At 37.3% G+C, this 22,957-nt stretch overlaps 3 protein-coding genes and 1 non-coding gene across 8 annotated transcripts; 1 reads left to right on the top strand and 3 right to left on the bottom strand.

The window, feature by feature from the left end:
- Nucleotides 1–3,173: 3,173 nt before the first annotated feature.
- On the top strand, nt 3,174–4,694 carry LOC137749346 (photosystem I reaction center subunit VI-2, chloroplastic-like). Its single transcript, XM_068489445.1, has 3 exons — nt 3,174–3,389; nt 3,500–3,626; nt 4,325–4,694. The coding sequence occupies exons 1-3, from the start codon at nt 3,262–3,264 to the stop codon at nt 4,502–4,504; spliced, it is 435 nt and encodes a 144-aa protein (XP_068345546.1). The 5' UTR covers nt 3,174–3,261; the 3' UTR covers nt 4,505–4,694.
- Nucleotides 3,700–3,773, bottom strand: TRNAT-AGU (transfer RNA threonine (anticodon AGU)). The gene has a single exon. It is a non-coding gene; the product is annotated as a tRNA-Thr (tRNA).
- A 129-nt stretch (nt 4,695–4,823) lies between the features above and the next one.
- On the bottom strand, nt 4,824–7,544 carry LOC137749347 (rop guanine nucleotide exchange factor 12-like). Its single transcript, XM_068489446.1, has 7 exons — nt 7,068–7,544; nt 6,872–6,988; nt 6,605–6,759; nt 6,441–6,515; nt 6,084–6,356; nt 5,679–5,999; nt 4,824–5,538 (listed from the first exon to the last, which is right to left on the bottom strand). The coding sequence occupies exons 1-7, from the start codon at nt 7,312–7,314 to the stop codon at nt 5,122–5,124; spliced, it is 1,605 nt and encodes a 534-aa protein (XP_068345547.1). The 5' UTR covers nt 7,315–7,544; the 3' UTR covers nt 4,824–5,121.
- A 1,128-nt stretch (nt 7,545–8,672) lies between these two features.
- Nucleotides 8,673–10,919, bottom strand: LOC137707447 (probable E3 ubiquitin-protein ligase RHC1A). 5 transcript variants are annotated; one of them, XM_068446317.1, is made up of 2 exons: nt 10,820–10,919; nt 8,673–9,984 (listed from the first exon to the last, which is right to left on the bottom strand). In XM_068446317.1, exon 2 carries the CDS (start codon nt 9,908–9,910, stop codon nt 8,957–8,959), a length of 954 nt encoding a protein of 317 aa, XP_068302418.1. In that variant the 5' UTR covers nt 9,911–9,984; nt 10,820–10,919; the 3' UTR covers nt 8,673–8,956. The 5 variants fall into 5 exon arrangements, with proteins under 5 accessions (XP_068302418.1, XP_068302416.1, XP_068302420.1 ...); XM_068446315.1 differs by having other exon boundaries at nt 8,673–10,029; nt 10,820–10,916; XM_068446319.1 differs by having other exon boundaries at nt 10,841–10,861.
- Nucleotides 10,920–22,957: the final 12,038 nt, after the last annotated feature.

The raw sequence follows: 22,957 nt of genomic DNA, 5'->3' as shown, positions 1-22,957 counted from the left end.
TCACTAACACTTAGAGTTTATTTATACTTTCATTAAGTATAACATAAGATTTTGTGGTATCTACTAGTGTAAATATTTTAAATTAAAGATCGAATTCATTCATTATATTCATATAGGATCAAGGAGTGTAGCTATAAAAAATAATCAAAATCGAAGTTAAAGTATATTAATTATTTTATGTATTTTAAGTATTAATTAGACTATGTTTCAATTATAATGTGATGATATTATATAATAAAATTATATTTCTATTTTTTATTACGTATTTTATTTATTAAAATCTTAAAATGTTATATGAGATAACAAAAAAAATAAAAAAAAGAGGTGGTTATTTTTTTTCTTTGGGTTAAACATTTTTTTTTTTTAAAACTAGTATGTTGTCGCTTTTAGCCGACGACATTGGTCGGATAATTTGAAATATTAGGCGGGAAATTTCCCGCTTGTTCTGCATGAGGAAATGGATGGAGAGACTTAGTGTTGGTTTTAACCGATGCTATCATTTTTTTCATTTGACGCGAGTTTCATTAAACCGACGCTATGTGAATTTCAAGAGTGTGTCAAAAGTTGGTGTCGGGTTTAGCCGACGCTATCATCTTTTAATTCGACGCAAGTTTCATTAACCTGACGCTACGTGAATTTCAAAAAGTGTGTCAGAAGTTGGTGTTGGTTTTAACTGATGCTATCATCTTTTAATTCAACGCGAGTTTCATTAAACCAACGCTACGTGAATTTCAAAAAGTGTGTCAAAAGTTGGTGTTTGTTAAGACCGACACCAACATTATTTCAAACCGACGCTGTGATTTCCAATAAAGAGTGTCAGAAAGTTCACTAGTTCATTTCAAGAGGCTTCACCTCAAGCCCAGAGGCTAACCTCCCTAATTTATCTCTCCCTTCTTCCAAGCATACCCTAAAACCGCAGCTCATCTCTCCACATTTTCTCAAACCTTAACCTCCTTTTTTGCAAACCAAACCTTAATCTTCCATCATCAACCCATAAGACCTCACAACCATGGATTTATTGCATCACCAGAAAGGCAGCAGCATCGATCTTGGTGTTGACGCACTCAAAGGTAAACTTCTCACCCTCCCTTGCTGATTCATGCACTCAGGTTCATCGATTGAAATATACCATACAAGAAAAAAAAATATTCAACCCCTCATGCTTGTGTTTTTTCTTTTGCAGGGACCTGAGATTTGTATAAAAAAAATAAGAATACAAATAAAAACACAATGCAACCACTGGTACAGCCCCAAATCGCATCTTAAGGAAAAACCACCACAGAGTTGTCTCCATTCTAGATCTGTCATTTAAAGGTATAATCTCCACTGAACTCCTTTTTTATGTTCTTGTTCAGTAAGATCAGCAATTCGAAAATCCATATAAAAATTCATGCATGTTCATTTTGGATTTGAAGAGTAAGGACACTGGAAAGCATGGAGCTACAGGATCTGTGGTCTTCGACAAAGGCAAGCATGGGAAAGCATCATGGCAGCTGCTAGTATTAAATGCAAGCATGGAGCTCTGATTAGTATTATATTTAATTGTTAGTTTTTTTATCTTCATCTTGTAACCGGTTCTCTAATAGCTCCTATATATGTGTTATTTGTATATTATGTGGAATGTTAGATGTAAAATATTTGTATATTTTGGCATTATTTTTATTATTAATTATTTTTATTAATGTTTGTTTTGGCCTATACTTGAAATTTATTATTTTGGTTATATAATGGTTTTTTTTTTTTTTTGGGGGGGAGGGGGGGGGGGAGAGGAGGTTGTATAATGTTTTTTAGTTACAATTAATTGAAAACAAATGCAGGGACATATTTTTACATTTTTTTATTATTATTAACAAAGGTGGTGTCGGTTAAGACTGTTACTAGTTTGTATATTTTATTTATTTAATTTTTATTTAACATCAGTTAAGGGATATTTTATTTGTTTAATTTTATCATGATGTCAGTTAAAACCGATAGTGTGACATCCCACATCGCCCAGGGGAGTGATCCTTAAACCTAGCACGAGGCCTTTTGGGAGCTCACTGGTTTCGGGTTCCGTAGGAACTCCGAAGTTAAGCGAGAAGGGGGCTAGAGCAATCCCATGATGGGTGACCCACTGGGAAGTTGCTCGTGAGTTCCCAAAAACAAAACCGTGAAGGAATGGTAAGCTCAAAGCAGACAATATCGTGCTACGGTAGTGGAGTCGGGCCCGGGAAGTAGTCCCGCCCGGGCCGGGATGTGACAGATAGTAGGTTGGATATTTTATAGTTAAATTGCTAGTGCACGTCGCTTTAAACCGACGTAATGTTGAAGTATACGTCACTTTAATCCGACGTCAACATCAGTGTCGCTTTTAACCAACACTGAGTAGTGGTGGATTAAGAGAACAAACCGACACTGAAGCCTTTTCGTGACGTTGGCATTGGTGCCGCTATTCCAATCCGACATTATATTGTTTTATGTTGGATTTGTGTCAAATTTCCGATAGAAATTGGACTTCTTGTCGGTTTTTGGTTCGCCGGTGATAGCCCATATTGTAATAGTGAAGGAAGAAGACTTGAAAGAGGGAAGAAAGAGAGGGTGGGACATTGTGTAGGGGAAGGGGCAGAGGAGATGAGAGCGGAGGAAATGAGGGAAGGACAATGGAGAAGGGAGGCAGGGAGGAGGAAAAAAGGGAGGCAGTAGTGGAGTTGCTGTTGACCCCGAGCAAGAAAAAGAAGCAACGGCTAAAACTCATGTCTAGGGTTGAGTTTCTGCAGCAACACAGAGAGAATTTAGAGAGTCTTTCAGACTAATTTTAAATTTTATCTAAAACATAATTTTTCGTTTCAGGCAATAATTTGAATTTATAGATAAGATTGTACAAACACCATATGAACGAATAGCTAAAAAATCCCCGATATGATATATATATATATATATATATATAATATTTTAAAGTAAACATACGATTTGATCATCATTATACTGATTAAAGAAAGTCATAGATCATAACTAATAAAATATGGAGTAGAGTTGTGAATACGATCCAACAAGGATAGGCTTATCCAGCTTCCACTCCAGGTGGCAGCCTTTAAGTGAAGTTCATATCCTCTAAACAAAACTCATCTCGCCACGTGTCAAGCTAAGATCCATGCAAAAGATCAAAAACCCAATCACGCTGAGTTCCCCACGCCCCTTAATGCAACCGAGAAACAGAAGAGAAAAAGAAAGGTAAGTCCAGATACTGAAAGAGTAGCAGTAGACCAGTATTATTGTAAGGCCATGGCATCTCTGGCAACCCTAGCAGCCGTTCAACCGGCCACCATTAACGGCCTCGGCGGAAGCTCCCTCACCGGAACAAAGCTCGTTGTGAAGCCCACTCGCCAGAGCATCAGAACAAAAAATATCAGGTACTGCAACATAAATATTTAAAAATAGCAAATGCTTGTTGTTTCTTGTTCTTTATGCATTGTGATGGGTGCGTTGAGTAATATTACTGGTGTGGTCTGCGGTGGTTTAGGAGTGGTGCTGTGGTGGCCAAGTACGGAGACAAGAGCGTCTACTTTGACCTTGAGGATCTGGGCAACACCACCGGGAAGTGGGACTTGTACGGTTCAGATGCCCCCTCACCTTACAACCCTCTTCAGGTTCTGAGACTAAATTAGAATTTCTTTCATGTGTTTATCAATTAAAAAAAATGCAAAAAAAAAAAACACAAAATGCTTTCATTGAGAGTTGAACTCAAGACCTCCCGCTTACTAAACGGGTGCTCTAACCAACTGAGCTATGAAAGCCTTTGCTGGAAAATCTCAGATATTACATTACTTATCACACTCTAGAAAAATGTTGTTCCAAAAGTTCCCTCCATGGTTAATAAATTAATCATTAATTAATATCTAGTTTGCTCGTCTGATTTAATCTTGCTAATGATGGCTTTGGAATAATAATCTCACATTAGCTTTTCAGGGAGAAATTTGTATCGATGTTTCTTGAACTTAAGATCTTTTTTTCGTTTATAATCAGTTACGGAACCACCTTCTAATATTTAGAACGTGCCAGTTTGCCTTCACCGTCAAATTTTCACATTTAATGTTCATTTACTCTACTTGAACAGATAAAAATAACCCTCAATTTAACAAATGTGATGATAGCGGACAAATTGACACTTTTTAAACGATTAGGTGTTTGATACCGAATTAAAAATTCAAGAGCCAAGTCTTGACATTCAGTTCATGAGGCATTGCTAAAAAATTTCCTACATTCTATACTGATTAAGGGAAATTTGACTTCTTGAACCTTATCCAAGCATTGTTTGAGTTAATTAAGTTGTTGAATCTGAGTGCAGAGCAAGTTCTTTGAGACATTTGCCGCTCCATTCACCAAGAGAGGCTTACTCCTCAAGTTCTTGATATTGGGAGGAGCTTCCACCATTGCCTACCTTAGTGCCACTGCCTCCGACGACCTTCTGCCAATCAAGAAGGGCCCACAACTTCCACCCAAGTTGGGCCCACGTGGCAAGATCTAAATTTTATTTGGGATTTAATCCTCATTTTCTCAAGCTTTTCATCATGTGTGTGTAATTGTTTCTCTATTTTGTACTTGTAAAGCACGTGTAATGCAGAATTAAAACCCCTAAGTTTGGCAATACGTCAAAGGTATTTTTTCTGGTGCAATTTGGGAACTGCCATTCATGTTTTAATATATTGCTGTTCGTCCGTAAGATTTCAACTTAGAACCTCTTTCGACAAAGTGGACACGGATGGACGTTTGTCCTCGTGCTTTTGGTTAAGTTTGAAATCTTCATATCATGACGAAAATCGGTGAAAAAATATTGCAGACAGTAGGAAGAATCTGGAGTACAAATAGGGGAGGAACAAAATTAAGATACGTCTAAGAGAAGTCATCAAAATTATATTTTTTCAGTCGGTCTACAAACCCTCATTTGTTTTCCTCCTCCTTCTTCCCTATGTACACGAAAGGAAGGAATAGAATGAACATCACACAACTCCAAGGATGCCAATGAGTGCTGTGAAATTTACATTTGAAGTCTTAGGCCTTCTTGCTCCTTTACATTTCTGTATCCGTCTCGTTAGTTCCTCATTTTTTCGCTCCTTCTTCTCCGATTTTCCCCTGTTGACACTGTTAGTGGCGTGCCGTTGGACTTCTCAATCCACCTAAGTTCTCTAGATAGGAAATCTTCTTGTTGGTCACTATGTTTGCAATCTTCTGCATATGTGGATGCTTAACCTCACAATTGTCCTCATCCGCAGCATCCGGGTCCTTTTTTGGCTCGGTCTCAGATTGATCTGCGCCCCAACCCATGAAATCCGACAGTGTCATTGAACAGGGTGTCTCCCCACCGGCATTTTCTTCTTTAGAAGACCTATCCGGAGAAGTTGCAATTGTAGTGTCTTCTAAATAGGGCCGTTTACAGGCTACATGTGATGGATTCTGAGTAGCAAAATCAGCATAAAGCACATCTTCGATCCGCGACAAAACTGTGAAGGCCAAGCTTTCTAGTATTCTTGAATAGCTTTCCAGAATAGCCTGTCCAACATCCTGTAAAACCAAAGAACAAGCATATGCATAAGTTCATAAACACGATCAAATACTTTATAAGTGATTTACTTTTTTCTGCAGTATTTTTTGTGTGAAAATGTGCACAGTACTCAAAATCTAGGGATAAATTATGTTCTTACCGCATTGTATTCGATTTTACTAACGTCGAGTGACGATTGAGGGATTCCAGGGAACCTCTGCTTGAGGAGGAGTAAGATTGTCTCTGCTCTCTCTTCAAAAAGTTCTCTTTTCTCCAAGCTTACTGCAGAGCCCCAACCCGATTTCCCATCTTTTTGGTTCATCTTTCGCTTCCATATCACCATGGAGGCCTCCATTTTGTTCTTGAGGTCTAGAATTTTGTGCTCTGATGATAAGTCCATGCTGCAAAGAAATTGGTCAGGATCAAAGAATTCAACTGTAATGCTTCGGTAGATTGTGTCACCAAGACTTGCCCTCCCATTCTGCAAAAATCGACAAACCAAACCCAATATCAGAACGCGGTTATAGAACTCATCAAGCCTCATGTAATGTAAGGCTTTCTTTACCTTGGGGAGGGATTCAATGTAGTTTTCGGGGATCTCCATTTCTGTTAAAACTTGAGCATTGATGGCCATAGCTGCTTTAAGCACTTGGTTGACGCAATCCTTTTGATATTGTATGAACTTTCGTGCCGCGTCTGATAAACCATTTGGTGGAACTTTAGGAGTAGGTAGCCACCATTTGTCATCTTTTCTCTTTGCAGATCCTTTCTCTTTCTCATCAGCATCTTTGGATACATAATAGAACTCTTGCTTTTCTTGGAAGTTATCTAGACAATCCTGCATAATCCGTTAGAAGTTTTGTTACAGAAAAATAATCCATTAATCCGAGTTTTCTTAAAAAAAAATGTTAACAAGACTTACGATAAGCATTGCATCGAGCTTACGCAAGGCAGGGATGTTCATGTGAAGATCTGTTCGTTGCTGAGTCACCATTATCTGTTAGATCAAAACACACAAGTTCTTAACAGAATGTGAAATGCGAGTGCAAACGCGTATGTGACAAGGAACAAAAGAGGAGATTGTACCTCCATGTTAGTTCCATCCTTGCCCTTCTGTTGCGAAGCAACAAATTCAACTATGTAATCACTGACACACAAGAACCAATCTATTTCTTTTCTCCACCTCTTTTTCCTCTCGGTGGACATGGGTTCTAGGCGAGTTTGTTCCCCAAAAACAGAAGCTGCATTGCGTTCGGAAAGGAATGGTGAGTGATGCAATCCAAAAATTAATAAAAAAAAAAAAAAAAATGCTAGCCTTTGCACTAATACAAACCATATTGATTGTATACATACCGGCAAGATTTGTAATAGCATTCGACAATGCCAACGCTGACGAAACACCCTTACCTCCACCGGACATATCTTCACCCAGAAGCAATTTCGCGAACCTCTCCTTCATCTGTTCCATATCTGAATCAAACCCAACAAGCGATAAATAATTCATAACTCAAAAAAAAAAAAAAAAAATGTATACGTTACAAATCGTCACCTGTTTGCTGTTGCTTTTCCCTCGCTTCTCTAGCAGCAGCTTCGTCTTTGCTCAACTGCGATTTAGAGCCTTGAGCTCCATTACTACTTCTCGATGAAGCCTTCTTATCATCGTCCTGAAACTCTAACACGGTAGCACTCTCGATGCTCAAGCTCTTTGTATGCCTTCCGGCATTTTCATGCATTCCTTTGAAATGATACAATCTAGACTTGTAATCCTCTTCTTCTTCTTCGAGCGCCCGAACCATTCTCAGCTTTTTGAGGAAGACTTTTATAGAATGAACAACGGAGAACAAGGCATGACTGCTGTTCAACCTATTGGGAGAAGGGAGAGGAGGGCGAGAGGGATCTATTTTGTCGGTTACGCGATTTCTTGCTGGAGAGGGAAGAGAGCTTCCAAATCCAAATGACTTAAGAAACAAGACTTGTTCTTGTTGTTTTTTTGTTGCTGTTCTTGTTGTTTCTTCTTCTTCTTCCTTTTTCTGAGGAAATGGTAAGTTTTGACAAAAATGTGGAGGGGAATGATTGGGAAGATTTGATGGGTTAGTTAATTTTGTTTTCTTTTTTTGATAGTTTTCGGTTGGGTTGGAGGAACGTGGGGTGCATGTTTTGAGAAATTAGCACGCAAACACAAATGTTTTTTGATAATTTTTTTTCCTTGTGGTTTTTGTTTTGTTAAAGTTGTTGTTTTGGGGAGGTTTTGGTTTTCGGCTTTTTTGAGGAATGAATGAACTGGATGGTTGAGGTTTTGATGGTGGAGGTCACAGAGCAGCTAAAATCCCGGTAAAGACAGAGGTGCTTTTCTAATTTACCACCTCTCTCCGGATGAGATTGGACCTTAAGAATAATATTGGATTGGTAGAAACTTGTAACTCATGCATAAGGATATGTTAAATAACCCGGTCTATCATGTTCATCTCACATTTTGACACAATAAACAACGAATTGGACTTAAGTCTATTGTAATTGATCACAATCTATCCCAACCAACGCACCAAAACAGGCAGCAGCTCCAGCTCCTCCCTAGAACATTCCATTTCATTATATGTAAATGTGAGAGAGTGTGTGTGTAGTTCCAACAACTTCTCTACTCCAACAACTTCAGAACTTCATTATCAATTTTTATGCCAATCACGACGGTTGTCTAACAGTATTTCTCTCTACTTTATAACTTACAAAAAGCATTATTTGTATGTGAATCGTGATTATTATTTGACGGTGTTGTTTGCTCACGATGCAACACACTCAGACCTTCGAGCATTACAATAGAAGTGGATTGCAAATTTTGATTCCCATCTAAATTGATCAACAATTTCCTAATTTTTCATAGCGAGTCCAAAAATATCGAACAAAATTCATATAAAAATAAAAAGGAATGATGTAATTTGATTTTCGTTGAAACAGTGGAAAAATTCCAATTCCGAACTTCTCCTTCCGCGCGCACCTGTGTATTTGTGCATGCATGTTGATTTTCCTTGAAATTATTTAACACGGACACCAAAAATAAACAGTGGTGTGCAGAAATTACTTCGGATTCATAACAAGTCTTGAGCCACTTGATCATGCTTAACATACCATTCAATACTTAATCAAACTTAATATCCAATTACCTACACAAAAACCTGTAATTATCTCAATGGAGCACAAATAATAAAATGGAAAGTCAAGAACAACATAGAAGCACAAATAATAATCCAACATAGAAGGGAAACAGTCATTTACATGGAAAGAGGCATATTAAACACCAAAAGCACCTTTCAACAACATACAGTAATACAGATAAAGGGTCTCAAACCCATACTCACCACTAGCAATTTGCTTAGTTCAACTGACAGCTCCAGATTCTGATCCCAGCGAAAGAAAGCTAGCAATTACGTGAACACCATAACCCTAGTAGTCGAATGGCCATCCTGAATACTCCATCTCGTTATTATGTTCCCGCATAGTTGATGGGCTACTTTCAGTTGTTGGGTTATGACTAGTGCTTGAGCTAGAGCTGGAACTAGATGAGCGAAACGGCCACAGAGATGAGAAACGGTTTCGCCTCCCTTGGTTTTCTCTAGCACTCTCCCTTGCACTGGTATTACTACCAAAACTACTGCTTCTACTTCGACTATTTGAGCTACGACTGCTTCCCGCTCCTTGCGGACCTTGTGGAGGCAGTTCTTGGCGGCAAACAGGGCACGAATTGTGTTGGACTAGCCATGGTACGATACAATCAGTGTGGTACAGATGGTCACAAGGCATTTGCTTTGCTTCAGATCCCAGCTCAAATTTGTCCTTGCAAACAGGACAGTGCGCATCAGAACGGAGATGCCTATTTGTGATCTTAACAGTAGGCATTGCATCAATTGAACCTCTGGAGGCTGGGGCAGGGCCTCGCCGGTCATTAGCTGAAAGCTGCTCAAATAGTTCTTCTAAGCCAGGACCTACAAAATAATCCCCAACATTACCCCGTGTCACACCAATTCCAGGCGACCCATTGAAAAGAGCTTCAAAAGCACCGTTTCCAGACAGTCGAAAAGGAATTTGGCCACCAAAAATCAATAGAGGAGCAAACGCCGGGTTACGCTCTGGAACTAAATCTGGTCTTCCCCTAATGCTATCATTAGGCCTTCTGTCTGTCAATTGGTGCAATGCTGAGAAAGCTTCCATGATCCCAAACCTCCTGTCAGGATCATCATCATTGTCCAGCCCAAAGAAATCCATTGGGCTGATATGAACCATATCATCAAGTTCTTGAACAAATCCTCCATCGCAGCCTGGGCAAACTGCATCTCGCCCTCTCAGCTGAACTGGCTGCCTGCAATTGTAACACCAGTGGGTGTTTCGGCCACTTGACATCCTCTCCTCTTCCAAAAACTTATGAGTACATACAACAAGTCTCGCCCCCGAATGCCTCAATATTTAATCATCATCTGAGCACAGTGACACACGGAGATGACAAATTAAGGTCAAGCCACCTATTTCAAATTCAAAATCATTAAGATACAGTCTGGACACAAACAAGTTTGAATTTGACAGTTCGCATAAAGGAATTGAAACTGCTATCCATACTACATACACAGGAATAAAAAAATAAAAATCAGATTGCAAAGATATTTATTAGAATCTTTATGTAAAGTGCTTTCGTAAATCCAATGTATTTCTGAAACCAATAAATAAAATCCAATTTATTTCCTAAACAATTACAATTACCCAATTCAGATACTCCAAAATCCCAATTCGATTCGAATTGCATCCATCTATTTCAGGTTGATCATTGGTTGAGTAATTCAATGATTAAAATACCAAAAAGATAAACAAATTAATAACCAAGATCAGAAATAATCAGGTCAACAAATAGTCTCACTCAGATAATAATCCTTTTGTAAAACAAAATAAATATATTTGGATAATCGATTTTTTCAAATCAATTTATTCCCTAAATGCTCCAATCACCCAATTCAAATACTCCAAAAACGAATTCGAGTCGAATCCAATCCATCCATTTCAGGATGATCATTGGTTGAATCTAAACAATCAGTAATTCCATATTAAAAATACCAAAATAGTTAACAAAATTATATCCAAGATCAGGCCTTAATCAGCTAAAAAATCAATAATTTAAAATTAAAAAAATATATAACTAGCCTCATTTGCAGCAGGAAATTCAGCACTTGAACAACAAAAACAACACTGCGACTTCAGATTCATAAAAATCAACAAATATATATATGTGTATAATTATATAGTGTAAAGGCAAACCCTAACCTTAAGAAGGCGAAGATATACCGAAATTTCTGAGATTGTATCCACATCGATGGTGAGACAAAATAAATGAGTGTGAGAGACCCCGCTTCGTTATCTCTCTCCCTCTGTCGTTGTCTAGTATCTTCCTTTAGATAGGCCTTTTGTTATTTTGATCCTACGGCTGGAAATGAGCGCCTGTATTTACTCAACTTTATTAGAGCTTTTTGTCCTTTTCTCACCTTATGTCAAATTACTCTGACAAAACTGACAAAGCCATATGTTGAGTTATCCATTTCATCGTAACTTGGTATTACGGTCTAGTGATTTTTTTTTTTACTTATAATGAAAGGTCTTAGGATGGATTATCGCCGAGGTGAATTTGAACCACAATATTGTTAAGCCATTATGAGACTAAGCTCATTTTCTCTCTTAGGCTAGATAATATCGATTGTTAAAAACAAATAAATAAACAATGGTTGATGAAGCTTTTACTTTTAAAGACGAAGAAATTTGATAGAGATATAGTGTCAAATTGGAAGGGGGAATGGGTTTAAAGCAGTTTATATTACGAAATGTTATACTAAATTATGATAACAAAGAATAAAATTTCCAAATGTGAAACGTAGATAAAGACGATTTGGTTCAATTATGCGACTTTTAATATAACTATATGAATCGAAGTAGTTGTAACTTGTTTCTGGTTGGTCTAAATTTACACTTCAAGTTGAAAACTTGAACCAATTGCTTGCATATATTTACAAGAAAAAAAACACTGCTCAAATAGTGCTTGGTTTAGCTGGATTGAATGGTTGAGCTCATTTTACCCGCAGGCATATATTTTGCAGGATGATTTTGATAATCCTTTCAACTCTCAAATGAATCTTAATTTTAAACGTATTCTAAACTAAGTACGAGAATCGGAAGCATTATATACTCCTCACATGAAGTACAAATTGTTGAATAGAGTTGCCTTTGTATAACACGTCTCATATAGGGGTGTGTTGTGAGATAACTTTTTCTTTTAAAAAATATTACTATTATTAAAGAAAATGGGAGAATTCGAAATTATTATATAATTTAAGAGAGAGAAGAGTTTCAAACTCGAAACACATGAATAAAAACCCAACATCCAATTTGCTAGAATATCAGACCATATGGTTTGTGAGATAACTCTCCTACTAAATAATCTCTCTTAAAATTAGTTGAAATAGTGAATTCCACGGCTTGGATCAATAGCACTATGTGCATACAATTGCATTTAGCTACAAAGAAATATTCTGAAAACTTTATGCTAGATGGAGGAAAGTAAAAATCTCAAAAAATGGTGGGTGCGATAAATGTAATTTAAATTTTATTATGTTGCACTTTGTAATTTGACTTTTATCATGTCTCATTTTGCAATTTACCTCCATCCAACCAAACATCATCATCTTACTTGTCCTCTTGTTGACCACCAGAGAGTCAGAGATGCGCCACCCACCGGCCACTGCCATTCAGACTAGTCACTCTATAACCACCACCAGTTCACCAAATCCCAACCTCTCCAAACGTTTTGATATCTGGGGTACCCACAAAACCTACAACCAATCAAACCCCATTTCTCCAAATCCATCAATGGAGTCCATTGGCCCGCTGATGCCAGCCCCAATATCCCCGTACTTAGAGCAAGAACTCGAGAGGCGCTTCAACCTCCTCAAGCTCTGGACCGCCCCTGAAAAATCAGAGTTCCTGAAAGACGTTTCCAGCGCCATCCGAGCCGTCATCGGCAATGCAGGGGAACGGAGACGACACAGGGCTCGTCGAGTCGCTGCTGAAGCTGGAGACGGCCAGCTTCAGCGTCGAAATCGTTAAGGTCGATTTAAAGATGTGCAAGGAAAAGGGTATTCGAGGCACCAACACGCCTGACGTTTTGACCGGCGACGTGGCGAACCTTGAGATGTGTGAGCCTGATCGGTGTGTAAGGAGTGGGGGTGGAAGAATAGCTGGTTTGGTATCGGTGCTTTGAAAAAAACATTGTTTCTGTTTTATTGTCAGACTAAGTAGCTATGAAATAAAGCAGTAAAATATTTGGTAAATTTTTTTTGTAAAAGTGCTTTTGGAAAAAAAAATAGTATTATATTGTTTGATAAAATTTTATGTAAAACAACTGTGACTGTGTGAAATGACAAAAAAATGGTATAATACTAGATGTGCCATTAATTTAATTTTCTTAACAAATAAAGGTGAATTATGTTGTTAAATCAATGGTGTGTGCAGTAGAATAAAAGAAACAAGACACAAAATTTACGAGGTTCCTCTACAGCCAGTGTGACTGGAGTATGTCATCGGAGCAGCAGTGGTGCTTCCATTATAATTTAGAATAATAAGAGTACAAAATAACTCTCTCTCTATTATCCCCTATCCTTTTCCTCTCTTTTCTCTCTTCCCTCTTCTTCTCTTTTCTCACTTCCTCTTCTATGAGCCTTGTGGCTTCTATCTCCTCATTCGTTTTATAAGCAAAGAAAACACTATTCATTTTACAAATTTTCCACAAATGAATAGTGAAAATATTGTGCATAAATAGTAACAAACTATTCATGTGGGCCATTCACATATTATTCACAATACTCCCCTTTGGATGGCCACAAGTCTTCGATTGACTCGTTAAAATCTTGATCTGTTGTAGATGCTCCCCTTGATGAGTATCTCCCCCTGATTTCAAATCATTTAGGCTAATCGTTGATTATTCTGCTTCAGTCTCTTAGCAAGAAGAGTTGCCAAAAGAGGTGCTTTACTTGTTGTTAACTTTCTATAGGCTTGCCCTTGAACTGGGCTGGAAGGTCTTCTGATTTCCTCCAAAGGTTTGAATTTACTCCTTTTATCTGGAGTTGAATTTCATTCAAGGGTGGTGGACACTTGATCTTGAATCGGACTTGTGATTTCTTCGAGGGTCGTCTAGGCTTGATCTTGAATGAAATTGGACCATGAAGAGCTTTATGTGACAAGTGATCTTAGGCTTTGTCGGGGATGAATTGGCACGTGTTTTGTTGTGCTTGTCTCCACATGTTTCAATGTATCATTTTCACTTGCCTTATTTGTTCCCCTTGTAGAAGTGGTATTTTCCCAATGCAGGTTTGGCATATTCTCTTGTAGTATTTGTCCTCTGATGCAGGAGTGGAATGCAAACCTTGCATTTGAATGGTCCTTCACTTCTTGGTGACTCATCCATGCATGGCAGCTTCAGTGTAAAAAGTCAACAACGGGCCAATTATTCTACGGTGTTGATGACTTGAGACCCATCTCCATTAACAGTTGAAGATGAGTACTCGAGAGAAATTCTAGGTAAGCAATCAGGAAAGGTTCTAGGCAGTCGGTTCCTTACTGAAAGTTTGAGTGGAGGTTCCGATATATTGCTTTCTTTTATCCTTGTCATACAGGTAAGAACAAGGACAAAGGAAAGGATAAGGAGATTGCATGATATGAGATACTCTTGCCCTCATCCCTGATGATATGAGATAATCTTGCTATGGTGTGACTGGTTTTGAAGAGGTATTCACGGAGAGGAAGAAAACTGGGTCTTTCGAGATGCTTTGTTGAAGATGCATTCTCGGAGATGAGGAAAAGTTAGGTATTCTTGCAAGTCTGCCTTGTTATGGAGAACGAAGGTCGACATATATAGAGATTTTTCAATAGCAAGTAGTGGTGATGTGCCTTTACTATTGTCAGCAACTGTGGTGTAATTAACAGTAAGATTTACGCGTTTTCAACTTTGTCAGAGATCTTTGACAAAGTTGAATGTGATATCCAAAAAAGCTAAGATTGCGTTTGAAAAATGCCAACGAACTTTATTCAGGAAAATCTGGCTTTTGAAATTCGGAGAGCAGTGCCTCTTTGATCTCTGAACAAGTGGCTCTGTTGCCTCTTTTTTTATAGAGACATCAATTGTGTTCAAGAGTATGCTCCAAAAGTTGCTGCCTGTAGAAATTTTCCCTTTCTTGCACTTCTGAGATATTATTTGACCTCCTTTTTCTTCATCATTTCTGAAAATGGCTTGCCTATCTAACATTTGCTTAGATTTGAGCCTTAGGAGTGATACAAATGAGCAACATCAAGATAATATATGGCGCCCGTCCTTCTTATCTTCTAATGGTCTTCTTACGGTTGGGGACTTTGTGATGAAGAATAACATTACCGTTACAGTAGTAGCTAGGAATCTTCTCACTCCAAAGGATAACAGGATCCTTTCAAAACGGTCTGATAAGTCGGCCATTCAAGACTCCTTGGCTTTTAGTGTTCAATGTGCGGGCTCTGTATCCAATATGGGCCAACGCCTATTTGCTCGAACTCACCAAGTTGAATCATTGATGGCTGAGGTGGCAAGTCTTAAACAAGAGATCAGAGGGCTCAGACACGAGAATAGAATGTTACATGTGCTTGCAAATAATTACTCGACGAGCATGAAAAGAAAGCTCGACCAGTTACAGGAATCCGAAAGTCGGATTCAAAGTGATCACCAAAGGTTCGTTGCTAGATTTTGAAGGCAACTGATGCCTTCCTTTTCTGGTGTTTTGCCAAGTACTGGGGTGCCACATGATCAATCTCCAGTGCCTCCCCTGATGTGATAAATAATAGCACTCAAATTAAACCCTCTCTTTGACAATTGTAGTATAGATATAAGTAGGGATTGTTCTAGGCCGGGGATTAGGAGGGATTGCTAATCTAATGAGAACTGACTCAAAGATACAAAAATATGCTCAAAAACACTTAACCAAATTCAAAGACTCTTAACTAAACTTATATGACTCAAAACAAACTCAAAAGATTCAAAACAACACAAAACAATAAAAAAGACTCAAACTAGACTCTAGGACTCAATTTGGACGAAAATAGAATTGGTTTTGACTTAAAATACTCAAAAACACACAATAGGACAGATTTGACTCAACAAAATAAAGCGGATTGGGTTTTTGACGAATTTAAGATAAAAACAAGTAATTAAAAGACTTAAATAAGATTTGGATGAATTTGGAAAAAACTATGGATGATTAGCTAGCTAGAAGATTCTTTTCCACACATGATACATTCAAATACAAATTGATTTCTAGTTGCTTTTTCGATAAACCACGAACCTCAACTCCCCAGATTAACCGTGACATCACTAATTAACCCTCATATTTTCCTTTAGTTATTAGATTGGATGACATCATTCGACAACCCAAAGCATTCTTCAAAAGTTCCCTAAATGACATCATAATAGAGATACAATCAAGGATCATTACGTTCTATGAAAATCATAAGTATTGACAAAGCACTTGTAACTATGACATCATGATACTCATGCTAGGAATTTACTTAACATGATTCTGAAAACAACCTTCACTATTTGTGAAAATAAGTTTGTAACGATTATGTGAAACTCCCTTATATTTTAGCACCAAATTCAAGCATGCAATTAAGTAGGCCTCCCTAATCAACATACAAGAATAAGTTATCCATCAAACGGTTAAGTAAATTGCATTCACAATTTATGAAATCACATGATGTTCCCGACCGTGGCCAAGGCACAGTCCTTCACATGATGTTCACCTTCCACACCGCACGCTCACCTTGGATCTAAGTTTGGTGCATAGCCTTGTCGTACATACCACATTAGGTGGTTCCAACTCATATGTGACTTGCGATACTTCGTGGCCTTCACGTGATCGTAGCACTTAAGCGTACTTATTTACACCCAGCCTTATCGTATAGACCACAGTAGGTGGTTCCGACTCGTGTGCAGGAATTGGTTAATGAGCTATTGGTTCAGCCGTACAAGTCACGCTAAGTGACTCTGGCTGGCATATCATTTTACATTGGTTTATTTCACCTGGCTTACTTATTTCATTGTTGAGATACTTGACATGGCATATACTTGGTTTTCACTACTCTTGAGCATGATTTTTATATACATATGTATTACTATTTTCTGAGAAATTATACGGGTTTTACGACAAGGGGTTATAACATTTTCAAAAGGTTTTTATTAAAAATTTTATTTTCAGGCCAACTAACCCTTGTTTTTGCACCCCTCCAAGTTTTAGCTGCTGAAAGTTTGTATCGACGAGGATTCTTGGCAAATCTCAGTATAGGTGGCTACCTCCGAGGGTATGATCCTTACCCACACTACTATACTTTACTTATGCTCTGACTTTGCATGTGAAATGGGTTCATCCCCGCACACAGCGCACTTTTGTCTTTAGGTACTTTTAGGTTTAAATTTATTCACATTTTCCATATCACTATACTTTATGGCTTCATCACCTTCCAGGTGTCAGCCACACAACTCGATTCGAAGTCCTAATGGACATTCCTAGTTGGGGTGTGTTAAACTAAATCGTCTTGGGGATGGAAATGAATCTTGTTGGGGCAGCAAGTTTTGAACCAAGGGCTTCATTGGCGGGTGGGCAATGGTGAATCAATTCGGCTGGCGAGTGATCCATGGATTTTGAAGCCTCATTCCTTTAAACCAATGATGTGGCAGGGGCCCCCTAATGTGAAGGTGTGTGACTTAATTTCTCCATATAGGCAAAGGTGGAAAATGGGGATGGTTGGGGCATTGGTGGAATGGGATGACATGGAATTGATTTTGACTATTCCGATTAGTAGGCGGGGTTGTAGGGTTAAACGAATCTGGCATTATACGAAGAATGGGATGAAGGTGTGTGACTTAATTTCTCCAGATAGGCAGGGGTGGAAAATGGGGGTGGTTGGGGCGTTGGTGGAATGGGATGACATGGAATTGATTCAAACTATTCCGATTAGTAGGCGGGGTTGTATGTATAAACGAATCTGGCATTATACGAAGAATGAGATGTATTTGATGCATTCGGGACATTATGTGGCGATGAAGATGATGAAAAATGGTGAATTTGGGTGTAAAAAAGGGGGGGGGGGGCGGGAATGCCGAGTTCAGCTGGAAGATTGGGGTTGGTTCCAAATAAAATCTGGTTCTTTATTTGGAAGGCATTAGCTGTGAGACATTATCTGGAGCGGAGACGAATTTGGGTGGTGAACAAGTGTGTGAACTTTATGGGGCGCTAGATGAGACTGAGGCCTACCTATTATGTAGGTGTGAGTTTAGTCGTGCTTTCTGGTTTGGGACGTCAGTGCCATGGGGTGGTGGACTTTCTAGAGGGTTGGCAGAGATTAGTGGAGCGACTAGGGAAGGATGAGGATGATGATTCTTTATTGTAGTGGGTTTGGTGGATTTGGAAGTTTAGGAATGAAGCTGTATTTAATGGGACCTGAATTCTACCACATATTGTGATGGAGTTGTGGAGGAAGCAAGTGGAAGAGTTTAGGGAGGTTATAGTGGTGGTAAGGGGGGAAACAACGGGGTAGAGAGTTAGGGGTGGGTGGTCATGGTGAGGAGAGGAGTGGGTGGGTAGGCCGCCGGGGGGGGGGGGGGGGGGGGGGTGGGCCGGGGGGGAGGGCGAGGGGCTTCATTAGGCAAAACCTCCATTTGGCATATTGAAATTGAATTGTGATGCTGCTTGGTGGAAAGATTCAAAGGTGGGTGGGGTGGGATGGGTGTTACGTAACTTTGCGGGGATTTCGAAGCTTGTGGGAGGGGTGGGGGGATGGAGGTTTGCAGCTGCAATCATGGCGGAGGCGGAGTCAATTAGGTAGGGAATGAAGGAGGTCCTAGGTAGTGCGGTGATGGACCCCGAAGTTCAATTAGTGGTGGAATCAGACTCAAAAAGATTGATTCAAATGCTCAACAAAGAGGTCACGGTTGATGTCACTCTTGATGTCTATCTACAAGATATTTGGAGGACGGTGAGCTTGTTCCAGTTCGTGAGGTTCTGCTTTACCCTTCGGCAATGCAATCGTACATCTCACTTAGTGGTGGCGCATGTCGTTAAGCATGGTGGGAGATTTGGCTAGGATGAGTTAGGTCCAGAATTTCTTTTTAATATTTTAGCGTAAGATGCAGATGTAACCATTCATATTTAATTCAATAAAGTTTCTACCTTTCGACAAAAAAAAATAAATAAAGGGTGCATGAATAATGACATGAAGACACACCACACTACTAGATGGTAGAATCCTAAATACCAAAAATGTTTTTAAACAATATTTTGAAATCATTCATTAGTAAAAAATAAAAATACAAGTTAATTCTAAGAAAACCATTTATAGTGCACGCAATTCTTCACAAGCAATTTTAGATGCAATATTAAATCTAGCTTTTCATACTAATATGCGATTTTAGGTTAAAATTCAAGAAACTATATATTAAATTGAGAATTTTTCAATGCAATTGAAATAAGTTTACTTTAACAAGTGGATGCCAGTTTGATTTCCCAACCCAGTTCACCAACCAAATAGAAGATATTCATAAAGATAACTATTAATTTTCTCTTATGTCATAGCTATGTTTTTAGTTGGGCTTAAGTTGTACATACTATTTTAGTTTAAGGATTCAGTTGAGTTGATGAGTCTATGTACGACACATTAAGCAAGTAAAAAGTGCATGAATAATGGCATGAAGACACACCACACTATTAAATGGTAGAATTCAAAAATGCTTTTGAAAGAATATTTTGAAATCAATCATTACTAAAATAAAAATAAAAATACAAGTTAATCATAGAAAAATATTTATAGTGCACGCAACTGTTGACATGCAATTTTAGATGCAATTAATTCTTGTTTTTCATGTTGATATGCAATTTTAGGTTCAAATTGAATAACCTACTCATTAAATTGAGAATTTTGAAATGCAATTGAAATAAGTTGATTTAACGAGTAGAAGCCAGCTTGATTTCTCACCCCAGTTCATCAATCATAAAAAAAATATTAATAAGGTAACTGTTAATTTTCTCATATGTCATAGTTATCATTTTAGTTGGGTTTAAATTGTACATACTTTTCTAGTTTAAGTACTGAGTTGAGTTTATGTGTCTCTATGTAGAAATGATGACACATCAAGCAAGTAAAAGGTGCATGAGTAATGACATGAAGGCACACCACACTACTAAATGGTAGAATCTTAAATACCAAAAATGCTTTTGAAACAATATTTTGAAATTAATCATTAGTAAAAAATAAAAATACAATTAAATCTTGCTTTTTCATGTCGATACGCAATTTTAGGTTTAAATTCAAGAACCTACTGATTAAATTGAGAATTTTGAAATGCAATAGAAATAAGTTGACTTTAACGAGTGGAATCCAATTTGTTTTCTCACCCCAATTCACCAATCAAACAAGAAATATTTATGAGATTGACCGTTAATTTCCTCATATATCATAGCTATCTTTTTAGTTAGGCTTAAGTTGTAAATAATTTTCTAATTTAAGAATTGAGTTGAGTTGATGGATTGATTTCAAAATATATTTTCAAAAGTATTTTTTGAATTTACGATTTATGTCATTTTGTAGTGTAATGTGTCGTTATGCCATTATTCATGCAATCTATACTTCATGTGTCATCATTTATACATAGAGACCCATCAACTCACTCAATTTTTAAATAGAAAAGTATTTACAACTTAAGCCTAACTAAAAATATAACTATGACATATGAGGAAATTAACAGTCATCCTTATAAATATTTTTTGTTTGGCTAGTGAATTAGGGTGTGAAACCAAGATGACTTCAATTTGTTAAAGTCAACTTTTTTTCAATTGCATTTCCAAATTTTCAATTTAATGAGTAAGTTCTTAAATTTAAACTGAAAATTCATATGAACATAAAAAGCAAAATTTAACGTAGTGCACGCAACTGTTGAGATGCAATTTTAGCTACAATTAAATCTTGCTTTTCATGTTGATATGTAATTTTAGATTCAAATTCAATAATCTAGTCATCAAATCGGAAACGAAATTGAAAGAAGCTGACTTTAAGGAGTTGAAGCCAACTTAATTTCTCATCCAGTTCACCAACCAAACAGAAAATAATTATAAGCATAGTTGTTAATTTCTTCATATGTCATGACTATCTTTTTAGTTGGGCTTAAATTGTACATACTTTTCTAGTGTATGGATTGAGTTGAGTTCATGGGTCTCTGTATAGAAATAACTACACATGAATCATGTAGAGATTTCATGAATGATGGCATGAAGACACACACTATAATTGTAGAGAGTAATGCTAGAGAGAACACATTTTAAAACCAAGTTTATAAATCAAGTGATAAGTTACCTATAAAAAAAACAAGTATGGTAATCAACACTTAGTTAATAATCCAATCATCTACAACCATATCATTTGGTATTTACGATTCTATCATTGGGTAATGCTAAAATCGAAAGGGGTGGTATTTACGTTAATCGACACTTAGCTTCTCCACACGGTGTCTTCGCAAATGTAAGATTTGGATAAACTAATGCCACAAAATTGACCTTCAAAATCTGAGTTTCTTGGGAGGTTGTGGACTACCACCTTGTCAACTCTAGTCCAAACCGAGTTTCAATCCACCTAAAATCGAGCACTCACACCCTTCACCATTTCCCTCTCGTTGCCTCTTGTTCCCCGTGAGTACAACCCTCAGCTCTCAACACTTCCTCTCTCTGATAGAAAAACATTCAATGAACAAAAAAAATGTATGAATTACACCAGGTCGTAAAGACCAAGTTCTACGCGTGAGCTCGTCAGCTCACAACCATTAGATAACCGTCCACACGCAAGCTGCAAACCTTAGAAACGCCTAAATGTATCAACCTACATCTCTATGTAACATAATACACATATATATGTTTTGGCGCTTATACTTTATCTCCTTTTCGATTATGTGCTTGTCTATTATTTACATCTACGACTTTCTTTTTTTTTTGAGAAAAAAAAGATATTTTAACCTAATCTTAAGCCAACTTGGCTACATCTAGAGTTTACTTTAAACAATGTCATTTTAAGTTTGAGAGTTTGAAATGTATTGGATTTAGGATTTAGTATTTAGAGTGCATGTTGAAGTTGAACAAGTAACTAAATGAAAGCTCAAAGTGATATAATTTGAACACAAGTACATAAAATACAGTAGAGAAAATTATATATATGTATATATATATTTTTTTTGATACAAACGATATTATAATTTTAAATTGTATTGTTAAAGAGAGGAGCAATAATGTCAAGGCAGAATATATTAGGAGGAAGAGGAATCTAATTTTAAATGCATAATTTAATAAATTATGCTAATTCCAAATTACTAAAAACAAAACAACATATTTTAAGTTTCTTTTAATTTTGAGTTCTAGCACCGTCCGTTTGGTCACAAACTGATATCATTGAATGGATTAGTAATAGGGGTGGAAAAAATTCCCAAAATTCCCAAAAATCCCGAACCGAATCGAAAAAATCTCAATCCCAAACCAAAAATTTCTCAAACCGAAATTCCCGAAATTTTCGGGATGCTATCCCGAACCGATCCCAAAATTTCGGTATGGGATTCGGGATTGACTTCTCAATATTTCGGGAATCACATACCGAGCTGAAAATATATAATGTTAATTATTATATATATATATATATATATTTATATATATATATTATTCTTTTATAATTGATGCTAATAGTTTCTAATTCATGCTCTGCAACCTGGAATGCCCTACACCTTGCATATGTTTCATGTTCTGTTTGATATTCATGTGAATTTTATTATTGCTGCTACCATGGCTGATGATTTCAGAAGACTTGATTCTTTTGTCTCTCAACAGATTGCAAAAAGGGTTTAATTAATTTGAATTTTGACTATGATAAAAACAGTACATGCCAGTGTTCAATTAAATGGTAGTGTGAATGAAATGAAATTCCTAGTTTATGAATGTGTTCTTGAATTATATATTTGAAGAACAATTCATAATGTCATATTTCAATTTGGGATTCCCGATTTGTCCCAAAATCCCGAAAATATTTTGGGATTCCCGAAAATTTGGTTTGGGATTGGTCTTCAAATTCCCGTCCCAAAAAATTTTGGTTTAGGATTCGGGATACTAGTTTCGGTATGGTATCCCATACCGAACCACCCTTAATTAGTAATAATGTGATTCAAATTATTTTTTAAAGAGAATCGAATTTAAACCTTTTCACTTATAAGTAAAAAAAAAAAATACTATTAAACCATAAAACTAAATAACATTTTCTTTTATTTTTTTTCCCTATTTGCCGTTTTGTCATTTAAGTAACCAACCGTCGTGG

Source organism: Pyrus communis, chromosome 11 (assembly GCF_963583255.1).
Source record: "Pyrus communis chromosome 11, drPyrComm1.1, whole genome shotgun sequence".
Lineage (NCBI taxonomy): Eukaryota > Viridiplantae > Streptophyta > Magnoliopsida > Rosales > Rosaceae > Pyrus > Pyrus communis.
Note: the sequence above shows the minus strand (reverse complement) of the source record. Positions and strands in the feature narration are given on the sequence as shown.